At 39.4% G+C, this 19,327-nt stretch overlaps 1 protein-coding gene across 2 annotated transcripts in view; it reads left to right on the forward strand.

Annotated features, from left to right (window-relative positions):
• The window catches only part of ogfod3 (2-oxoglutarate and iron dependent oxygenase domain containing 3), a 112,633-nt gene that overhangs the window by 50,837 nt on the left and 42,469 nt on the right, over positions 1-19,327 (forward strand). For both annotated transcript variants that reach the window (XR_011883069.1, XM_072242521.1), the window contains exons 4-6: positions 3,646-3,688; positions 12,003-12,067; positions 13,556-13,612. Coding sequence is in view for 1 of the 2 variants with exons in the window: in XM_072242521.1 (XP_072098622.1) it covers positions 3,646-3,688; positions 12,003-12,067; positions 13,556-13,612 (165 nt within the window). In the remaining variant the exon portion in view is untranslated. The remainder of the gene's footprint in view (positions 1-3,645; positions 3,689-12,002; positions 12,068-13,555; positions 13,613-19,327) is intronic.

Here is a 19,327-nt window from a genome sequence, read left to right on the forward strand (position 1 = left end):
AGGCTGATTGTTTGACCCTGTTGAATTCAATATTGATTCCTGAAAGCTGCATCGTGCTAGACAGAAAACTTGAGTTGGTATTGGATTTTATTGGAAAAACTCCAACGCACAGCTCCAACTCCAATTATAAATTTTCTATTGACACAACTGTTGATGGCAGTATCTTAGATGATGGATGAAGAGGCGTACAAGAGTGAGATAGATTGACTAGTTCAGTGCTATCACCCAGTGGTGTCACAACAACCTTGCACTTGACGTAAGTAAGGTCAAGTAGTTGCTTGTGGACTTCAGAACAAGGAAATTAAAACATCCAGCAGTTCTCAACAAGGGATCTGCAGTGGAAATGGTGAGCAGCTTCAAGTTCCTGGGTGTGAACATCTCTGAAGATCTGTCCTGGGTGCAACATATTGATAAAATTACGAAGAATGCACACCAGCGGCTATGGTTCATCAGGGGTTTGAGGAGATTTGGTATTTCAGCAAAGACAGTAGCATGAATAGCATGATGTACTGTGGAGGGCATTCTGACTGGTTGCATCACCGCCGGCTGCGGAGGTACCGACGCACACGATCAGAAAAAGCTTCAGCGGGTTGTAAGCTCAACCAGATCCATCATGGGCACTAGATTCCCCACTGTTGAGGATATCTTCCAAAGGTGATGCCTCAGGAATGCAGCATCCAGCTGTAAGGATCCTCACCATTCAGGACATGCCTTCTTCTTATTACTACCAACAGTAAGGAGGTAGAACTGCCTGGTGATGCACCCTCAACGTTGTAGGAACATTCTTCCCCTTTGTCACCAGCTTTTGGAATTACCTCCGTTTTATGCTCTCTTTTTGCACAATTTTTTTACTTTTCATTTTTAAAAACGTTATTCAGTTATTGTAATTTGCAGTAATTTTTATATATTCTTGTAATTTATGATAACTTTTATGTATTGCACACTACTGCTGCCGTAGATAAACAAATTTCATGGCATATGCCACTGAAAATGAATCTGATTCTGATTCCAAGTTTGCAGAAGGCCAGTGACATTTGACCCTTCCAGTCAAGATGGCACCTGTGTACAATGCTCCCACGGTCAACATCTTCTGGGTAGATTATGAAACCATGCATTTCACTTCTTTAATGTCATACTTTTTTTTTTGTCTTAAATGTGATTCTGGAACTGTTTGGAGCCTGTGATTTGCAGTTTGGATATCATTTGGGTGTTTCAGCACTCCGCGGTCTCTGAGAGGATTCCCGGAGGCAGAGGCAGCGTGTGCGAACCTTGTGGCGAGAACACTGCGGGACGGGGCACTATCTGATGTTCAACTTGATTTTGCTGATTAAAGCTTCCATTGTTTGCCAAATAAAGTGCCAAGGGAGATTGAAACCTTGAGATGAGTGGAAGGTGAGCACCGGCTGCCTGCCTTTTGATCGCTGGTGGGAACGCTCCGCTGCCGGAGAGGGCAAGGCCCCCACTGTGCCTGCAGAAGGTTACCCAAGTTTTCTGCGTTTTGGATATAGACTTGTACTATGAACTTTTCTCAGTTTTATAGGTTTTTATATTCTGTGTGTGTTTCGCCCGATCTTTCTTGTTTTTCGTGTGCAGGGGAAGGGCATCTGTTTTTTTAAAACTTTTTTGTGCAGAGAGGAGGGATTTGAGGGTTGATGATTGTGCTGCTATTCTTTGCTTTCTTGGTTTTATGGCTATCTGGAGAAGAAGAATTTCAGAGTTGTATACTTCGGTAATAAATAAACCTTTGAACAGAGACTTCAGAGTGGGAGTAGATGGAGAATTAAAATAAGAGCAAATTGGAAGCTTAGAATCATCATTGCAATAGAATGGAGATGTTGCAAAGCGGTCATCTAATCTGTGTTATGTTTCTCCAGTGTATGAGCACTGAATATTATGCGCTAAGGTGGAAGAACTGCAAGTAAATTGCTGCTTCATATGAAATGACTTTTTGGGTTACTGGATAGTGGGAACATATTGTAGATAAAGACAAGGAGGCATTGCATCTCTAATAATTGAAAATAACAATGTTCTGAGAAAGTGAGAGGTTGATTTAGATGAAAAAAGAGTTGGTGGTGATCACAGGGTGAACTGTGCCGTTAGAACGAGGGAAGATATGCCTAGAAATTAAATTTTCTATGAGAGTATTTTGGAGGCTAATTTGAACTGATCCCAATAACTGATAATAAATTTGCTTGGCATCCAGTCAAATTATTTACAAGGAGGGTAGAAGTATTGTCTTGATAAATTTAATCCATTTCAAATTATTCTTATCTGTTCTGTGATCAGATAGCAAAGCATAAAACTTGATGGATTATGAAACTGAAAACTAGGTGGTAATCTCAGCTCAATATTTAAAAGCAAGTTTGTTTCTTTGGTGATTTACACCTCATTTGGAATAATGACTTTATGATTTCTGGTTGATAGAAACACTATGGACCTGGAGTTACTTGGGGGAAATACAATGGTGCACATTTGAACGTGGAAACCTTCATCTGTTACTTCCTAAAACTCTTGACTCAGATTCCAGAAAGGAATCATTTACAGCATCAGGGTGACCATACCTTGGCTTCAGGGCATTCTGGAGGCCGTGGTAAAACAAAGCACCCTACTTAAAAGCCTAGCATTTCTGGACAATGTTTCTCACCCGCTGCGTACCACCTTGGCTGAACAGAGGGGCACTTTTAGTAATAGACTAAGACAACCGTGTTGCTCCAAAGAGCACTATGTGAGGTCATTCTTACCCTCTGCCATTAGCCTCCATAATGAGTCAACCTATAATTGGAGAAGTGATGACCCCCTCCTGTTAGACTGTTTGAGGTAACTTACTTTTTATTTTTACCTCTCTGCTAATGTTTGTATATCTGTGCACTTGTAATGCTACTGTGACACTGTAATTTCCTTTGGGATCAATAAGGTACCTACCTACCCATAAACATCTAATTTACCACTTAGCCTTACAATGACGCATTGTAGAGATGTTTGTTACTGATCCATCTGCAACACTCTAAATCTTTTTAAGCTGATTTGTGATATTTGTAACAAAGTCTTAAATTCTCAGTTGCAGTATAAATGTTAGAGAAAAAAACCCATTCTTGGATTAATTTTCTTAACCTTATTAAAATTTGGAACTTTTCTAAAAGCCTCTGTGGGAGTCAAGTTAAATGTCAGTTGGACTGAAGTGGGGATGTGGCCTAACAAATAACATGCAATGCATTTCTGTGGAAGGCCAAGGATCCCCAGGTGCACCCCTGGAGACGAAGGCCGGGAGTCCACAAGTACAGTACTGTATACCGCTGAGGATTGTTTTAAGTGGGTAACAAGATGATAGAATGATATTCTTGCTCTCTAGGGAATGATAATAATGAAACTTACTTTTTTCCTCTTTCAACTTAGGAAATTCTGATTCTGAACATGTCTTGCTGAGAATGTGTTTTGTTTATTGACTCTCTGGGTCACTATTTTCACTGTTGGATGTTTTGTACCACATTCATTCATGCAATATCATGCCTTGGTTGATTTTTATAAAAAAACAAGCTGAGGTAGTGCCAAATCAAAGTGAATCATTATAGTTCAAGTGCACATCTAAATGATTTCTTCCAGGTTTCAAAGTGCTACGTGGTCACAAAACTTGCTTTTTATTCACAGTATAGCAAAGAGAGGGTTGTCTCTGGGCGGATCGGATGGTGGGGTAAGTGAACTTTTATATTTAGATAGCAAGCTTTTTCCAAAAAAATACACTGCTAAATGCTGAAAGGGATTTTTCTCCTGTGATCCCTGCTAAAAAATATTTTCTATTTTGATGCATCATTCAAGGTTCTTGTATGTTTCTAATCCTATAATCACAATGGACAAATAAGAAACAGTGATTTTTGGGTTATAAACTGATTCTTTATCACAGTGTTCTTTTTGTGAACACCCCCTCCCCATTGACTCGCTATCTTTTCACCTTTGACACAATCTATCCCATTATTTTGAATACTGGCTAATCCACATCTAGATCCTGAGTAGCTGTTTGATGTTTCTGTTTTTTGAACAAGTCGATCTGAAGAGCCTCCAACCAGTCATCCATTTTAATGGATGGTTGTTCTCTGCTTCAACTAGACTCCAAGCTCTGTAATCCTCTCTCTAAGCCTCTTTATCTTCCCTCATTCAAGATGCCTATGAAATACTGGTCATCTAAAGCAATTTGCTGTAAACTTAATTTGATAAGTGTCTTTAGGAGTTTTACCACAGTAAAGGCATGAAATTGAGGAAGACCCTTCAGTTACTCTCTTGAAAGATTGTTCCCATAGTTCTTTAACTACAGACATTCCCAATGGATATACCAGTATAAGGAGCAAGAGAAAGTAATTTTGATTTAAATGACTCTATACTGAACTGAAGGCAGTGGGGACTGCACTCCCCAACCTGGACAAGTCAAATAGGATGGCATAATGATGCAGCTAGTAGAGCTGCTCCTCTCAACATCCCCCACCTCCCATGCCAGTAATCTGGGTTCAATACTGTTACCCCGAGGGATTATTTTGGCATTAAGGAACTATGGCTAGCAGGTATTAATTAAAACGAGAAGCAACACACACAAAATGCTGGAGGAACTCAGTAGGACAGGCAGCATCTATGGAAATGAATAAATAGTTGATGTTTCAGGCCGAGGCCCTTCTTCAAGAGTTAAATGGAAGGGGGAAGACACCAGCATAAAAAGGTGGGGGGGAGGGGAAGGAGGATAGCTAGAAAGTGACAGGTGAAGCCAGGTGGGTGGGGAAGGTCGAAGGTCAAGGGAGAAGTAGTAATCTGATAGGAGAGGAAAATGGACCATCAGAGAAAGTGAAGAAGAAGGGGAAGTGATAGGCAGGGGAGAAGAGGTAAAAGGCTAAAGTGGGGAACAGGAGAAGAGGGAAGTGGGAGGGAATTTTTTTTTACCAGAAGGAGAAATCAATATTCATACCATCAGGTTGAGGAGGAAGTAAAAGCTGTTCATAATTTAGCAGGCCAGGCAGTATCTATGGAAAAGAGCAAACTCCAATACTGATGAAGGGTTTTGTCCTGCAACACTGACAGTTTACTCTTTTCTATAGATGCTACCTGACCTGCTGAACTCCTCCAGCATTTTGTGTGTGTTGCTTTGGATTTCCAGCATCTGCCAATTTTCTCTTGTTCCTGTCCACAGTTTAACTGCAACTGATACTTTAAGGCCAGCCAAACCAATCATTGGATGTAGGACCTTGAGATTCTGCGCCATAGAAACTATGCAGGGGAAGATGATAGACAAATGTTCCTGTTAATTTGTAGTCATTTAAAACTTCATGATAACCTCAGGGAAGATATAAAGTGGCTGACTTCTGCATTGACTCATTGTAAAGGGTGTATCCCTGCTATCTAATACACAGTTCAAGACACATCTGTTTTGTCACTTTATATTTGGACTTTTCGTATATTCAGGGAGCCAACCCTCAATACTGTAACAAACGAGGTATATTTGGGTGTCTATCCTCAGAAGCTCTTGGACCAGCCTCCAGCTGTTGGATATTCCTATGGGCTTTGCTAGTTACCTGTCTACACTCAAAGTTAAAGATAGATAGGTGATTATAGCCATCAAAACCACAGTTAATCCTTTATTAATACAGTATTATGCAGATTATAAATTCTGTAGATGCTGGAACTTCCAAAGCAATACATACAAATTCCTGGAGGAAAACAGCAGGTCAGGCAGCATCTATACAAATGAACGTGTCAACGTTTTTGTACCAAGACCCTTAGTTTCCTCCAGCATTTTGTGTGTGCTGCTTAATCATTTTATTCTTGTCTTTGTGTTTAAAAAGTATAAAATGTCATGTAGCGTGAAGAAAGTTAGATTCTCTCCAGAAGATCTACTGCGTTGAATACAGACCTTTTATTTCTACTTCAGTGTGGCTCAGTTCTGCAGTGTCATGGGTTTCCTGAAAGGATGCACAGGTTGGAAGATTATTTAGCTGCTATAAATTTTGCCTATTGTGTAGGAAATGAGGGGAGAATAAAGATGGAGTACGTATTATGGGATTAGTCTAGGAAGCAGAGACTGTTCCCATGCACCATACACTATTGGGCTTCCAAGCAGAAGAACCTCTCCATAACCCCCTCCACCCTTTTAAACTGAGGCTTGGTTAAATGGTTGAAGTGGATTATTTGAACCTGCTTTGAATTTCTTCATCACTCATTCATTATTGACAATGCAAACATGAAATTAATTCCATGGTGTGTTTTTTTTATCTTTTCATGGGATGTGGACATCATTGACATTTTGAATTAGTACTGAATCAAAAGGCATGTTAAGCGTTAACCACATTGATGGGTCTTGAGTCACACATAATCAGACCATGAGAATAAAGATGGGAAGGGTGTTGCATATTTGATCACTGAAGTACATTAATGTACCAGATTGGTTTTAACATTATCTGGTTATTGGTTTCTTATTACATATTAATTTTTCTTAAATTCTCCAGCTGCTGTGGTGGGTTCAGACTCCTGGATAAGCCATCTTTATAACAGAACAACCTGTACCATGAATTTGCGATATTATATTCTCTGAAAAATATTTGCCTGGGATTCTGGTATTTAAAATGTCACAAATAATCAATGGGAGTATCCGTATAGCCTTTTACAGGCAATTCAGATAGACTTTAAAATAGTTCTACATTACAGGACAGAATCAATCTTTGATTGTTCTGCTGATTTACAGTATAATTTTTATATCTCAGTGTATTTAATCACTTGTATTAAAAGCTTTTTCTTGTTTGCCTTCATTGGCTTTAAATTATTGGAGAATGGGGTATAGATACTTGTAATTTTAGGTTTAACAAGTAAAAGGGCAGACCTGAAGATTGTTGTCATGTACATATCCTTGGCCAACTTGCTCATAAAACTCCACTCAAATTGATTGCGGTTGGGAGTTATTTTGTTGTTCTACAACACCATTTTCCTGCAGCTTCTAGTTGTTTAAAATCTTAATTTTATTAAGGGCACAAGAAAATACTAATTGCTGCAGCATATGACATGTGATAACATTAAATCAGACCTTAAGGTTCATTGCTCTATCTGACTTACTATTGCAACATGCCTCTATAATTCATTCTGCCTGAAAATCAAAAGATATTTCATTCTTTCATTGATAATTGTAATTTATCTACTAATCCTTTTTCTTTACTTAATTTCCTTTTGAAAATTCCAACTTTTTTTGTTTGCATTTTATTACATCTCAGTTTGATTTTTCTTTTGTGTTTATATCAAATAGTCTTAATGACTTGAAGATTAGGTCATTTTAATTGTCAAAGATTAATAGTATAATTATGCACTTAATTACTTGAAGTGCGCTTGATTTATGTCTCCTAGTTCAGCCAGGTTTGTATTACTGTAATCATGTTAAATTAGAGTTTAAATTAATTAATCACTGTCTGTCTCCTTCTCATCCATTGTATCTTTATTGGACATGGCGGTTAAGTACCAAGATGTCATGACAGATTCTATGATTGATGCATTTGTATAATATTGAAAGGACTAACTATACTTGTGGCATTCCCTTAATTAGTTATGAAACATAGAATGGGTAGTCATGGGGAAATACAATTGATATATTTCTAGATGGGTGGCGAGGTGGAGATACGTCTCTACCAAAGGAGGTGCAAGATGCTCCTTTCCTCCACTAGCCTGCAGGTCACCCTTGAGCAACGTGTAACACCTGCTTAGCCTCCCGATCAGGGTCACATGAAGCCATGGGCGCAGGTGGTGGATGGTCGTATGAGTAGATGATGCATATTCTACGTCCCGCTTTTGTGATCACTGACACTAGGCAGACGATCTTTGAAGAGGAATGATAATGGCTGGGGTTCTCCCATCATGCAAAGACACTGCCCAGAAAAAGGCACTGGCAAACCACTTCTGCAGAAAAATTTGCTAAGAACAATCATGGTCATGAGACCATGATCATCTACATTACACGACACGGCACATGATAATGATGATGTTTATAGAAAACATTTAAATAAGTAAAATTTTTCAAATTGGAAGGACTCATTTGGTAGAGTAAAAAATAGTTTTATGCTCATGTAAAGAGTATATCACTAGGGCTTTTCCCTTTGGAGTAAAGGTTGAGAGGTGACTTGACAGAGGTGTAGAAGATGATAAAAGGCATAGATTGGGTAGATTGCCAGAAACTTTTTCTCAGAGAAGTGGGTAAAATGAAGAGGCATAATGTGTGTGGTGGAAAGTCGTCGTCGTGGCTATCCCTCGAAGTCAAGGATGATGGTCTTCGTTCTGTTGATCTATTTATGGGCTCTCAAGTGGCTATGAGTCCAATCTTGGCTTTGAAAGTTCGTCCGCATTCAGGACAGGTAGTTCCAGATGGCAGATCGGGTTTTGGGTTGTTGCGCCTCTCTTTCCATTTTCTTCTCTTTTCTTCTAATTCTTCACATCTGTTGGCTTCGAAAGTTGCTGTTCCTTTTTGGATGATGGCTTGCCAGAGTTTCTGGTCCTTGGCATTGGTTTCCCAACTGTTGATGTCGATGTTACATTTCTTCATGTTGGCTTTTAAGACGTCTTAAGAGGTGGAAAGTATAGAAAGGGATGTCAGAGGTAGTTTTTTTTTTACACAGAGAATGGTAGGTGCATGGACGTGCTGCCAGGGATGGTGGTCGAGGCAGATACAATAGGAGCATTTAAGAAACTGTTAAATAGGCACATAGATGAAAGGAAGCTACGTAGGAAGAAATAGACTAATCTGTGGGTTAAAAGGTCAACACAGCATTGTGGGCCATGGGCCTGTACTGCGCTGTACTGTTATCTAGGCGAAAGTTTCAAAATTAAAGAATTTCTATAACGCTTTTTAAATGTTGTATTTAGACCAAATTTCTCAATACTCTGCAACATTACTATATCCTTTTTCTGAATATTTTATGAGAAGACAGTATTGATGTGATTGAATCATTATACCTGACAGATTGGTGAAGCTCTGTTTTTCCATTGCTTTATGGAACTTAAACCATAACTTGTAACTAGGCCTTAAGTAGCTCTATAAGACAGCTGAGTTTCATAAAGACCCCTGGTTCCATTCTTGAGGATCAAACTACAGCAAACCAACTGAATCATACTGCCAAATTTCATGCGATCTTCTCTGATGCGGCCATCTGTTGGTACTGTGATTTTGTGCCATCACTGTTAGGTTAGAGCAAACATTGGCTTCAGTGTACATTACCATTGCAAAAAAACCTATTCTCGAACCAGTACAACACTAAATTCCCAAATAGGCCATTGCTTTTTGTAATGCAAGATGTAGATGCTGGAAATCTGGAACAACACAGAAGAACTGGAGGAGGTTAACAGGTCGGGTCAGGCAGCATCCATGGAGGGAAATAGACAGTTGACGTTTTAGGCCATCAGCACAGGAAAGGAAGAGGGCAAAGATGAGTGGGGAGGATGGAGCAAGAGCTGGCAGGTGATAGGTGATTTCAGGAGAGTGGGGTTTAATAGGCAGGTGAGGGAGGAAAGAGAGTGGGATCAATAGAAGAATTTGGAAGCTGATAGGTGGAAGTGAGCAAGGGCTGAAGGAGAAGATGGAACCAGCCAGCATCTTCCAGTGACCAGCCATTTTAATATCACTTCTTATTCTCATACCAACATATTTGTGCATGGTCTGCTCCGCTGCTGAGTTGTGGCTAGCTTCAGATTAAAAGAACAGATCTTCAGATTCCTCCATGCTAGTCTCCAAACTGACAGCATGAAAATCGATTTCTCCAGCTTCTGGTAACCACTCTGTCTATCCCTTTTCTTTTTTTCTCTTGACACCGCTTGCCCCCTTCACCTTACCTGTTGCTCTCTCCCCTCCCACAACCCATGCACTCCTCCCACATTACAGCTAATAATCTGACAAAGAAAGGATCTGATTCTTAAAGTTAACTGAGTTCAGTCAAGGGAAATAACTACTGTTCTTCTGCATTGTTCTCTGACCTCATGAACACAAGTTACAGTTGATGAAGTTCTTAAAAGTGATTACATAATGTTGAGACATGTCTCTGGTAAAATGTCAAGCTTGTACTCCACATGATACTTCAGCGACTCGGGCAAAGTAAGCAAGACTGTTTAGTCCTACGGGCTAACAGTTTTACTGTGCAGTTTGAAATTCACCTGGAGGTATTCATAACCAACCTTTCAAAACTAATTGCTGTCCATTTCTTAACTCATACTCTACTAAATAAATTGAAATGTTAGAACTCAGGCCACGTATGGAATAAATACATGAAGTTAGATTAGGTGAATATCTCACAAAAGTGAGCATTGAAATTGGGTAGGTTTTATGATGGTGATTAGTTTGCTTGCTTGCTTTCCTCTGGGCGTTGATTCTTGCCAGTAGGAGCTATAATCCATTGGACCATTCCATTCATCAGTGGCAACATCGTTCAAGAATATACCAAATAAATTTACAAGACTGTAAACATTATTCAGTGGCAAGTAAACCATGCAGCAGCCAATTCTACATCAGCAAAGTATCGGAAGCTGTGATGAGCACATGCAACCGATTGTTCTGTTTTGCTGTTGTGATAGTGTTGATTGGTAGATGTGTCAGCTTGGAGAGGGATAAGTCAATTCTCAGCAATCTGATGGAGTGGATTGAAGCCTCTGCCCATTTCCATAAGACCATAAGACAAAGGAGCAGAAGTCGGCCATTTGGCCCATCAAGTCTGCTCTGTCATTTTATCATGAGCTGATCCATTCTCCCATTTAGTCCCACTCCCCCATCTTCTCACCATAACTGTTGATGCCCTGGCTACTCAGATAGCTATCAACACGCTGGAGGAACTCAGCAGGTCAGGCAGCATCCGTGGAAATGATGAGTGCCTATCACCTCCCTCATGGTTCCACCTCCTTCTACTACCCATTGTGTTCTCCCCTATTCTTTCTTCACCTTTCCTGCCTATCACCTTCCTGCTTCCCCTCCCACACCCCTTTGTCTTTCCCCTTACTGGTTTTTCACCTGGAACCTACCAGCCTTCTTCTTCCCACCCTCCCCCTCCTTCTTTATAGGGCCTCTAGAGTCCTAATGAAGGGTTCCAGCCTGAAACGTTGACTCATCATTTCCACAGATGCTGCCCGACCTGCTGAGTTCCTCCAGCATGTTGCGAGTGTTGCTTTGATCCCAGCATCTGCAGATTATTTTGTGTTTACAGATAGCTATCAATCTCTGCCTTAAATACATTTGACCTCCACTACCGCCGTGGCAACAAATTCCACAGATTCACCACCCTCTGGCTAAAAAAGTTTCTTCGCATCTCTGTTCTGAATGGGTGCCCTTCAATCCTTAAGTCATGCCCTCTCGTACTAGACTCCCCCACCATGGGAAACAAATTTACCACATCCACTCTGTCCATGCCTTTCAACATTCGAAACATTTCAGTAGTATTGAAATTATTTTTCTCTGTCTAGTGAAGCAAGAAGTTTGTATCTCACACTGAAGTTCCCTTTCCAAATCAGTGAGTTTTAGGCTTGAGTAAACTCATGATTTACCCCAAAGTTGTATAGCACAAAGATCCTCTGAGGATAACTTCTAATTGTGCTCCCTGAGCAGTTACATGAAAAATGGGCAAAAAACCTGAGTGGCCTTGACCTCAAAATGTTAAATTATTGCATTCTCTCCAGATCTGCTGAGTGCTTACAGCAGTTTTTATCCGTGTTCTTGGATTCATTACCGCCCAATTTTGACTTATTGTTTATATTAATAATAATGTGGATCACTAATTTCAATTTATCAGGAAAAATAAAATACTTGACATTTTTATATGTGTTAAAGTGAGCAGCTTTCTCTAAGTTTAATACTTTTGTAGGATTATTTAAAATATTGAACAGTTAGATGATAATCAAAGCTTTAGAGACTGCAAAACATTTTTTTTTCTCTAAATTTCCTGAAAATGACTATTTTTTAAAGGGACAAGTGTTGTACTACATGTGGAAATTGTTACATTGGTCTCTCTATTTCCTAGGCCTCCATTCTTGATTTGCATTCTGGAGCTCTGTCAATGGGGAAGCAGTTTGTCAATATCTATAGGTAAGATGTGGTAAGATCATTGTTTGCCTCAGTTATTCGTGAGGGTTTCAAGGTGCCGGTCTTTCAAGCTCGATACTGTACCTCACAGAGAAGCCTTATCATATTGTAGCAGATTTAATTGGTTAATGACCTGGAGTGCAAACCAATGCTTTTTATTTCCTTTCTCCACCTTTGGCATGTGGATTATGTGTAAAGTGACTTTTATTCTGTTTGCATGTCATTTTAATTCACTCATAAACATCCTTAAAATCCAGCTACATCTATGTAAAAGCATTCAGGCATAGAAAGACTTAATCATCAGTATATAGTTCACGGTGACAGTCAATAATTTAGACTTGAACATTACTACTTTGGAGCTCCACACTTCAGCGTATGTCCCCTCTTGACACCATGGAGAATTCATATTTTTATCATATTTCGTCACGTGGTCGTTTGACTCATCAAGACGATATCTGCTCTTGGAGCATTCCTGTCAATTCCAATTCCCCACTTATTTCCCAGTATACTATTTCCTCATCAACTGTCCCGAGCTCCACCAATTCTCCCTTGAGCCTCTGATACCAGAGGTAATTTCAGTAGTTAATTTAACTTACCAGTCCTTGTGTCTTTGGGAGGGGAGGGTGACAACTGGAATGTCTGGGGAAAAATCAATTGGTCACTGGGAGAATGTGTCACCTCCATTCTGACAGCACTAGAGGCTGGGATTTATCCCAGGCTACTGGAGCTGTGAGCTCCTGTATTCACGCTATTTAAGAAGATCACAAGCTACTAATAGGTGATATTACTTCTCGCTATGTTTGTACATTTTAGTTACTTCTCCTTACTTGTTTAAAGCTACAGTTGCCTGCAGCGACTGGTCTGGCTGCACCTGGTGATTTTGAGGCTTGTACACAAGCTACTTGCTTTGCGTCCGGGGTCATCTAGCAGAGCATGAGCAGGTCAACCAGCTGGAAAAGAATATGGTGACACATCTGTCTGCTCTCCAGTAAGCTGACTGTCTGGAATTATTCAGTGTAGTTTTACTGGATTTTACTTTTATTGCTATCAATAGTAGTAACTTTAGGAAGCACCATCCTTTCTGTAAATATTAAATTTAGCTTTTATAGGTATTCTTCAGCTGGCACTATGCTAATGTCTCTAACAGCTTGCTGGTATCTCTCAATCAGCTAGATCAGGCATTGCTAGCTAGTATATTTTCTGCCATGATTACTTTAGCGTGATTTCCAATCTCATGTGAGACTGCATTTTCTGATTGTTATGCAACTTGCATGTTTATTCTTTGGACGCGGGCCAAGCTGCAGACAACATAGCACATTTTTTTTCCCCCTGGATCTACTTGAAATGGTTTTATTTTTATGTAATCTTCAGATAAAGAGCTTTGAATTTCTACATGAATTGAAACTTTACAGTGTGCACATGTTGGAATAATTGTAAATGAAGATTAAACTGAGAACATTGCATGCTGTTAATTAAAAAATACTTTTATAGGTACTTTGGCGAGCAAATAAAAGATTTATTTGATGAAGAAGACTTCGCATTATACAGGTACTCTTATCATGTATTCTGATAATTTATTAATGTAAGAATAGCTACATATATGGTGACTGTTGCTGAACTTTGAAATATGTTTCTTCTCTCCTCCCATTCCCCTACTGCCTTTCCTAATATCTCAAACTATTTGTGGTGTTGTGTACGTCTCTGGGTCTATTGTTTTCCTCTAGGTCTTAAGGAAGATTGTAAGGCCTTTTTATTAACTGCAGGACAAAATATTAGTGTTGCTTCCAACAGCTGAAACTTCAGATTTTCAATGGATATTGGAGTCAATCTGTGCCTTTATTTGATTGTTTACACTTTCGAATCTAGGAGACAAAGAAACGGAATGGCTTTAAATATTGATCAATCACTTCTGTCAAATGGCATAGCACACAAGGTGGTGAGTCCGATTGGCAATCTCAGGCCCATTCATCATTCCTTATGCCTTCAACATTTATTTTCAATTTGTTTTATCAATGCCATTGTGATGTGTTTTGTATTTTACTCTGTGATGCACTAGCTATTTGCTAGTTTGTGTTTCTGCCTCAACACTGTTCAAATCATTACAATTACAGAGATTCCTATTTTAGCTTATTCTCAGTTACCAGCACCAAAAAGTAAAACATTTCTCTTTCCACAGTAAATGCTGAAATCTCAAGCCTGGCACCAGCTCTTATATTCCCCACTCTTTTTTTCAAATTCTGCTATCCTTTCTATGAGGAATTAACTGAACGAATGCTTTCATGAAATCTATTTATATTTAAATTATCAGATCAATGATTCCATAAAGGATATGCTTGGAAATTTTTGTTTTGTAATTACAAGAGACTGCATCATAATCGGACATTTATTTAAACCATTTTTAAACATTTATAACAATGTAATAGTAATAACATCTTTAAAAGATTATTTGTTCTGATCAATATAGCAAAGATCAACTTTATTGGGTTTCAGAGACAAATTTATTATACACATAAAACAATCTACACTATTGAAAAATATTCAGAATGTTGATGTTAGTGATTGATGATTATTCTGGGACAATGGTTGGTGTTGGTGGTGAAATGGGAGGACAAGGATTATTGGCTCCTTTGGTAACATGTGGAGGTTAGGAACAAACACATACATGCTCTTCTAAGAGCAACGATGATTCCGCATGAACATCAGTAAATTTAAAGTCCTACATACAGTATATCTCAGATATACTGCAGTGCCGATTTTGTAGTGTTGATGAAGCTCCTGACCTTGGTTGTTCCTTTCCCATGAAGAATTTTGTTAGGATGTGTTACCCTGTGTAATGAAATAAGGTACTGCAAAATATGTGTGGATTTATGTCAAAGACGAACTCTGTACCTGGCTACCAGAAGCTAATGGTTTGGTGATTTATAAACACATCTGAATGTGCAATTTAGAATCTGAGTATAAATTATTTCAGGTGCTATGATACTGACCAGAATTAAAATGAGTTCCCAGCTTTGACTTCGAAGTAATGACATGCAATGTATTTAATCGCCTTCCAGAAAGTGTGGAATGAGCTGCAAGCGAAAGTGGTGAATGCAGGTTCAATTTCAATATTAAAGAGAAGTTTGGATAAGTACATGGATGGGAGGGGTATGGTGTGGGTGCAGGTTGGTGGGTCTAGGCAGAACAATAGTTCAGGGCAGGCTAAATGGACTGAAGCACATGTTTCTGTGCTGTAGTACATATGACTAGGACTATGACTAAGCCGAGTTACTGCCCAAGGACCTTTAATTACTTTTAAATATCTAAGAGTTGGCTGCATTTAAAGGCTATTCATAAAGCATTAAATAATTAAGAGAGATAATAATTACTATATATGAGAGCTCCCTGGTTTCCTTGGCTGCATAAGTCTAGGGAGTACACACTCCAATCCTGCCAGACCCGTGAGATTGTGTGGATGCTGTGTAATTTGCTACCCTGTTAAAATTCAGTGCCAAGAAATAACACAGCACACTGCATACGATTAGAAGAATTATATTTGTGAATCTTAACTTAACTAAAGGGTTAGTAAAGAAAAAAAAAAAACAAAAAGGGCCGATTATAATTAAACAGTCACATGTGCACAAGTTGGAGCTCAACTCTTCCAAAAGTCATACATATTCACCCATCTGCAGTTGAAGTCGCTGCCTTGTTCCATCGAATCACGGTCCACCACTGGGTTGAATCCTATGACCAGTTCTGTCCAGTGTCTTCTCTCTTTGTCTCCCGCTGAACAAAGGACTCAGCTCACATTCCAAAGCGCCTGTTATCTCTAACTATAAACCAAAACTGCTTCTATAGAAAGACCATTACGTTAGCAATGAAACTTTTCCCAGGGTGTTACATATAAAATAAAATAAAAAAAAAGAAAATTCAGGCACCCTTGACTTTTCCTTTTTCCAGTCTCTATAATGTGCCAGGGCTCTGTAGATGGGGTTGTTGGAGATTTAAGCAACACATAACTCACAGACACAATTTTGGATTAGCACTCCAGCCCAATGGCTTCATCAATCTCTACAAAATCAGGACAGCTCAGTCTTTTAAAGGCAGAAGAGGTGGAGTATACTTTATAATTAACTCATCGTGGTGCACAAACATAATGGTTCTGTCTCAGTCCTGCTCATCCGAACTGGAACATCTTGCGGTCATATGTCATCCATTTTTTCTGATAGGGAGTTATCCAACATTATCCTGGAAATGGAGTATATTCCACCTCAGACCAACATCAGGCAGGCACTGGAGGAGCTGAGCAATGTAATCAGTGGTCATGAAATATCACACCCTGATGCCTTCCCTATCATTGCTGGAGATTTCAAACAGGCCAGCTTGAAAAACTTTCTGAACAGGTATCACCAACATATCACCTGTGGAAACAAATGAGCCAACTTGACCACTGTTGTACCACCATCAAAATGCTTACCGTGCCATTCCACAACCATGCTTTTGATAGTCCCTGGGCTGTACTTCTACTTCCAGTGTATAGTGAGAGACGAAAGACTGCAGCACCAGTGGTGAGGATCAAGAAGGTATGGGCAAGGGTAGAAGAGGAGCAGTCACAGGACTGCTTCGAGTTGGTGGACTGGAGAAGACATTGTCATTGACTTCATCAAGAGCTGTATGGATGAGTGTGTGCCTTTGAAAACATACCAGATCATACCCAAACCAAAAGCTGGGGGTGAACCAAGAGACGCGAATCCTGCCGAGGGCATCCAAGATTGGTGATCTGGAACTATACAAGAAGTCCAGGTATGACCTATGAAAGGCTATTTTAGGGGCGAATAAACAATTCTGATTGAGGTTAGAGGCAGAATTGGATGCAGGTCAGCCCTGACAGAGTTCATTATTTTAGCCATTATTTCCTACCAGAAAAAACCTAATATCATGAATGTCTGTGATGCTTCACTCCCAGATGAGCTCAGCACTTTTTGTGCACACTTTGAAAAGGAAAATAAAACTACACATTACATCAAAAAAGTGGCATCCATCGTTAAGGATCCCCATCACTCATGTCTTCTTCTCATTGCTACCTTCAAGGAGGAGGTACTGGAGCCTGAAGAAACACACTCAATGTTTCAAGAAGAGCTTCTTCCCCTCTGTCATCAGATTTCTGAGAGGACAATGCATCCATGAACACTACCTCAGTATTATTCCCCTCTCTTTTTGCACTAGTTATTTAATTTTTTAATATATACTTCTTGTAATTTATAGTTTTTATTATTATGTGTAGCAATGTACTGCTGCTACAAAACAATAAATTTTATGCCATATGCTAGTGTTATTAAACCTGATTCAGAGCAGAGTGAACCTGTGGAAGTGATTGGCAGCGATTCTGTCCCAATTTCAATATGTAATAAAAAGAAAACTTTGTACGAGTTAATATCAGATAACATCGTAACAAAGTGTCCCATTGTTAGTTGGTATGTACAAAAAAGTAGGTTAACAACATTTGATGCACTACACAAATATCTAACTTGCCAAAATGTTTGAATTTTAAAAATTGTTATGTAAATTATTCAGGTAAGGCATGAGATAAGCTTTGATGCCTAACCTACTTTCTTTGTGCATGTGCCAGGGGAGGCAGAGTAGGTCTCTCAGCTACTCAATTCGGATCTATCAAGTTCTATCAAGATATTCTCAAACCAGATACTCACATTTTGTTGCTTCCACCTACTTGACAAAAACATATTTATCCTTATGAAACATTTAATTGATCAGCATTCACAGTCTGTTACAAAAAGTTTCCATTACGCTGTGCATCAGCTGTAGACTTTGTTCAAAATATATTTGTGCCATTTCTCGTGTGTAGATTTCTGATGAAAGGATGCTGAAGAAATTTTAGATTTAGTACTAAAAATAACAGATTAGGAACATATTGGATCATACCCACAAGAGGTTCACCATTTTACGAAACAAGTGAACAAAATATCAAGCCAAGTACTTAAGCTTATTTAGTCAGTCTTAAAATACTGCACTCTAAATGTTGTAGATTAAAACTCAGCTATTAATATTGGATCAATTGCTCAGAAGAGCTGCCCTTTCTGCACCTCCCCCAGTCATGCTGATAGAGGATGGGTCAGCAAGACTGGCTGGGGCAGAAGGGGCATCAATATTGCCTTGGTAGAGACCTAAGAGTCTGCAGGTGCCGGGATTTGGATATAAACATAAAGCACTGGAGGAATTCAGCAAATCAGGCAGCATCTATGGAGGAAAATAGATAGTCGGCTTTTCATATCTCAACCCTACATCTCAACCCAAAACCTCAACTGTTAATTTACTTGCATACGTGCTGTCTGACGTGCTGAATTCCTCTAGCATTTTAGATATCGGTAGAGGATCCATAGCTAGTGAGGGCTGGGATAGATGTTCCTTTGGCCAGACAAGTGATTCCAGACCCTAGAACAGCTGTCTATAAATTGTTAATGTCAGGAACACAGACAGTTACAATGGTTAGTAAGTATGAACAATATTTGCTTTTTTTGATGAGGTGTAGATACAATGGCAAGGAAATTATGCTATGACAACTATGTACAGTAAAGATCACCACGTTGCTGAAAAGGTGTGAGGGTGTAGGGCACGTTTATCAGAATGGTGCCATGGCTGGAGTGGAGGGATTTGCCAGGTGTACTTGTTTACTTAGAATGAAAGTTGGTTTAATTTAAGTGCACTATGAGCAGAAGGACTTATTTCCATGAGCAGAGAGGTTGATAATTTGACGATCTAGCTTTAAATTAGTTAAGAAAATTTTACAAAAAGTAGTATTTACAAAAGGAGTATTGAGAAAAGAAGTGACTCAGCGTGAGAGTTTGGCTTCAGGAATTCACTGCCTGAAAGGCATCTACACCAGTGCTTGGATCAGCATTTCGGGAGCCATAACCTACAAGGCTACCAGCCAAGAGCTGGCCAGTGAGTTTAACCAAAAGAAGGGCTGCATGGTAGCGTAGTGATTTGCACAACGTTGTACATTATGGGTGACCCAGGTTCAATTCCCACTGTTGCCAGTAAGGCGTACCTTCTCCCCGTGACCACATGGATCTCCTCTGGGTGCTCCAGTTTCTTCCCACAGCCCAAAGATGTACTGGTAGGTAGGTTATTTGGTCATTGTAACTTGTCCCATAATTAGGTATAGACTAAATCGGGGATTACTGGGCGGCAAGGCTGAAAGGGCCGGAATGACCTATTCCACGCTGTATCTGGATAAATAAACAAACAAACAGATAAATAAACAAA

This window comes from Mobula birostris, chromosome 24, assembly GCF_030028105.1.
Source record: "Mobula birostris isolate sMobBir1 chromosome 24, sMobBir1.hap1, whole genome shotgun sequence".
NCBI lineage: Eukaryota > Metazoa > Chordata > Chondrichthyes > Myliobatiformes > Myliobatidae > Mobula > Mobula birostris.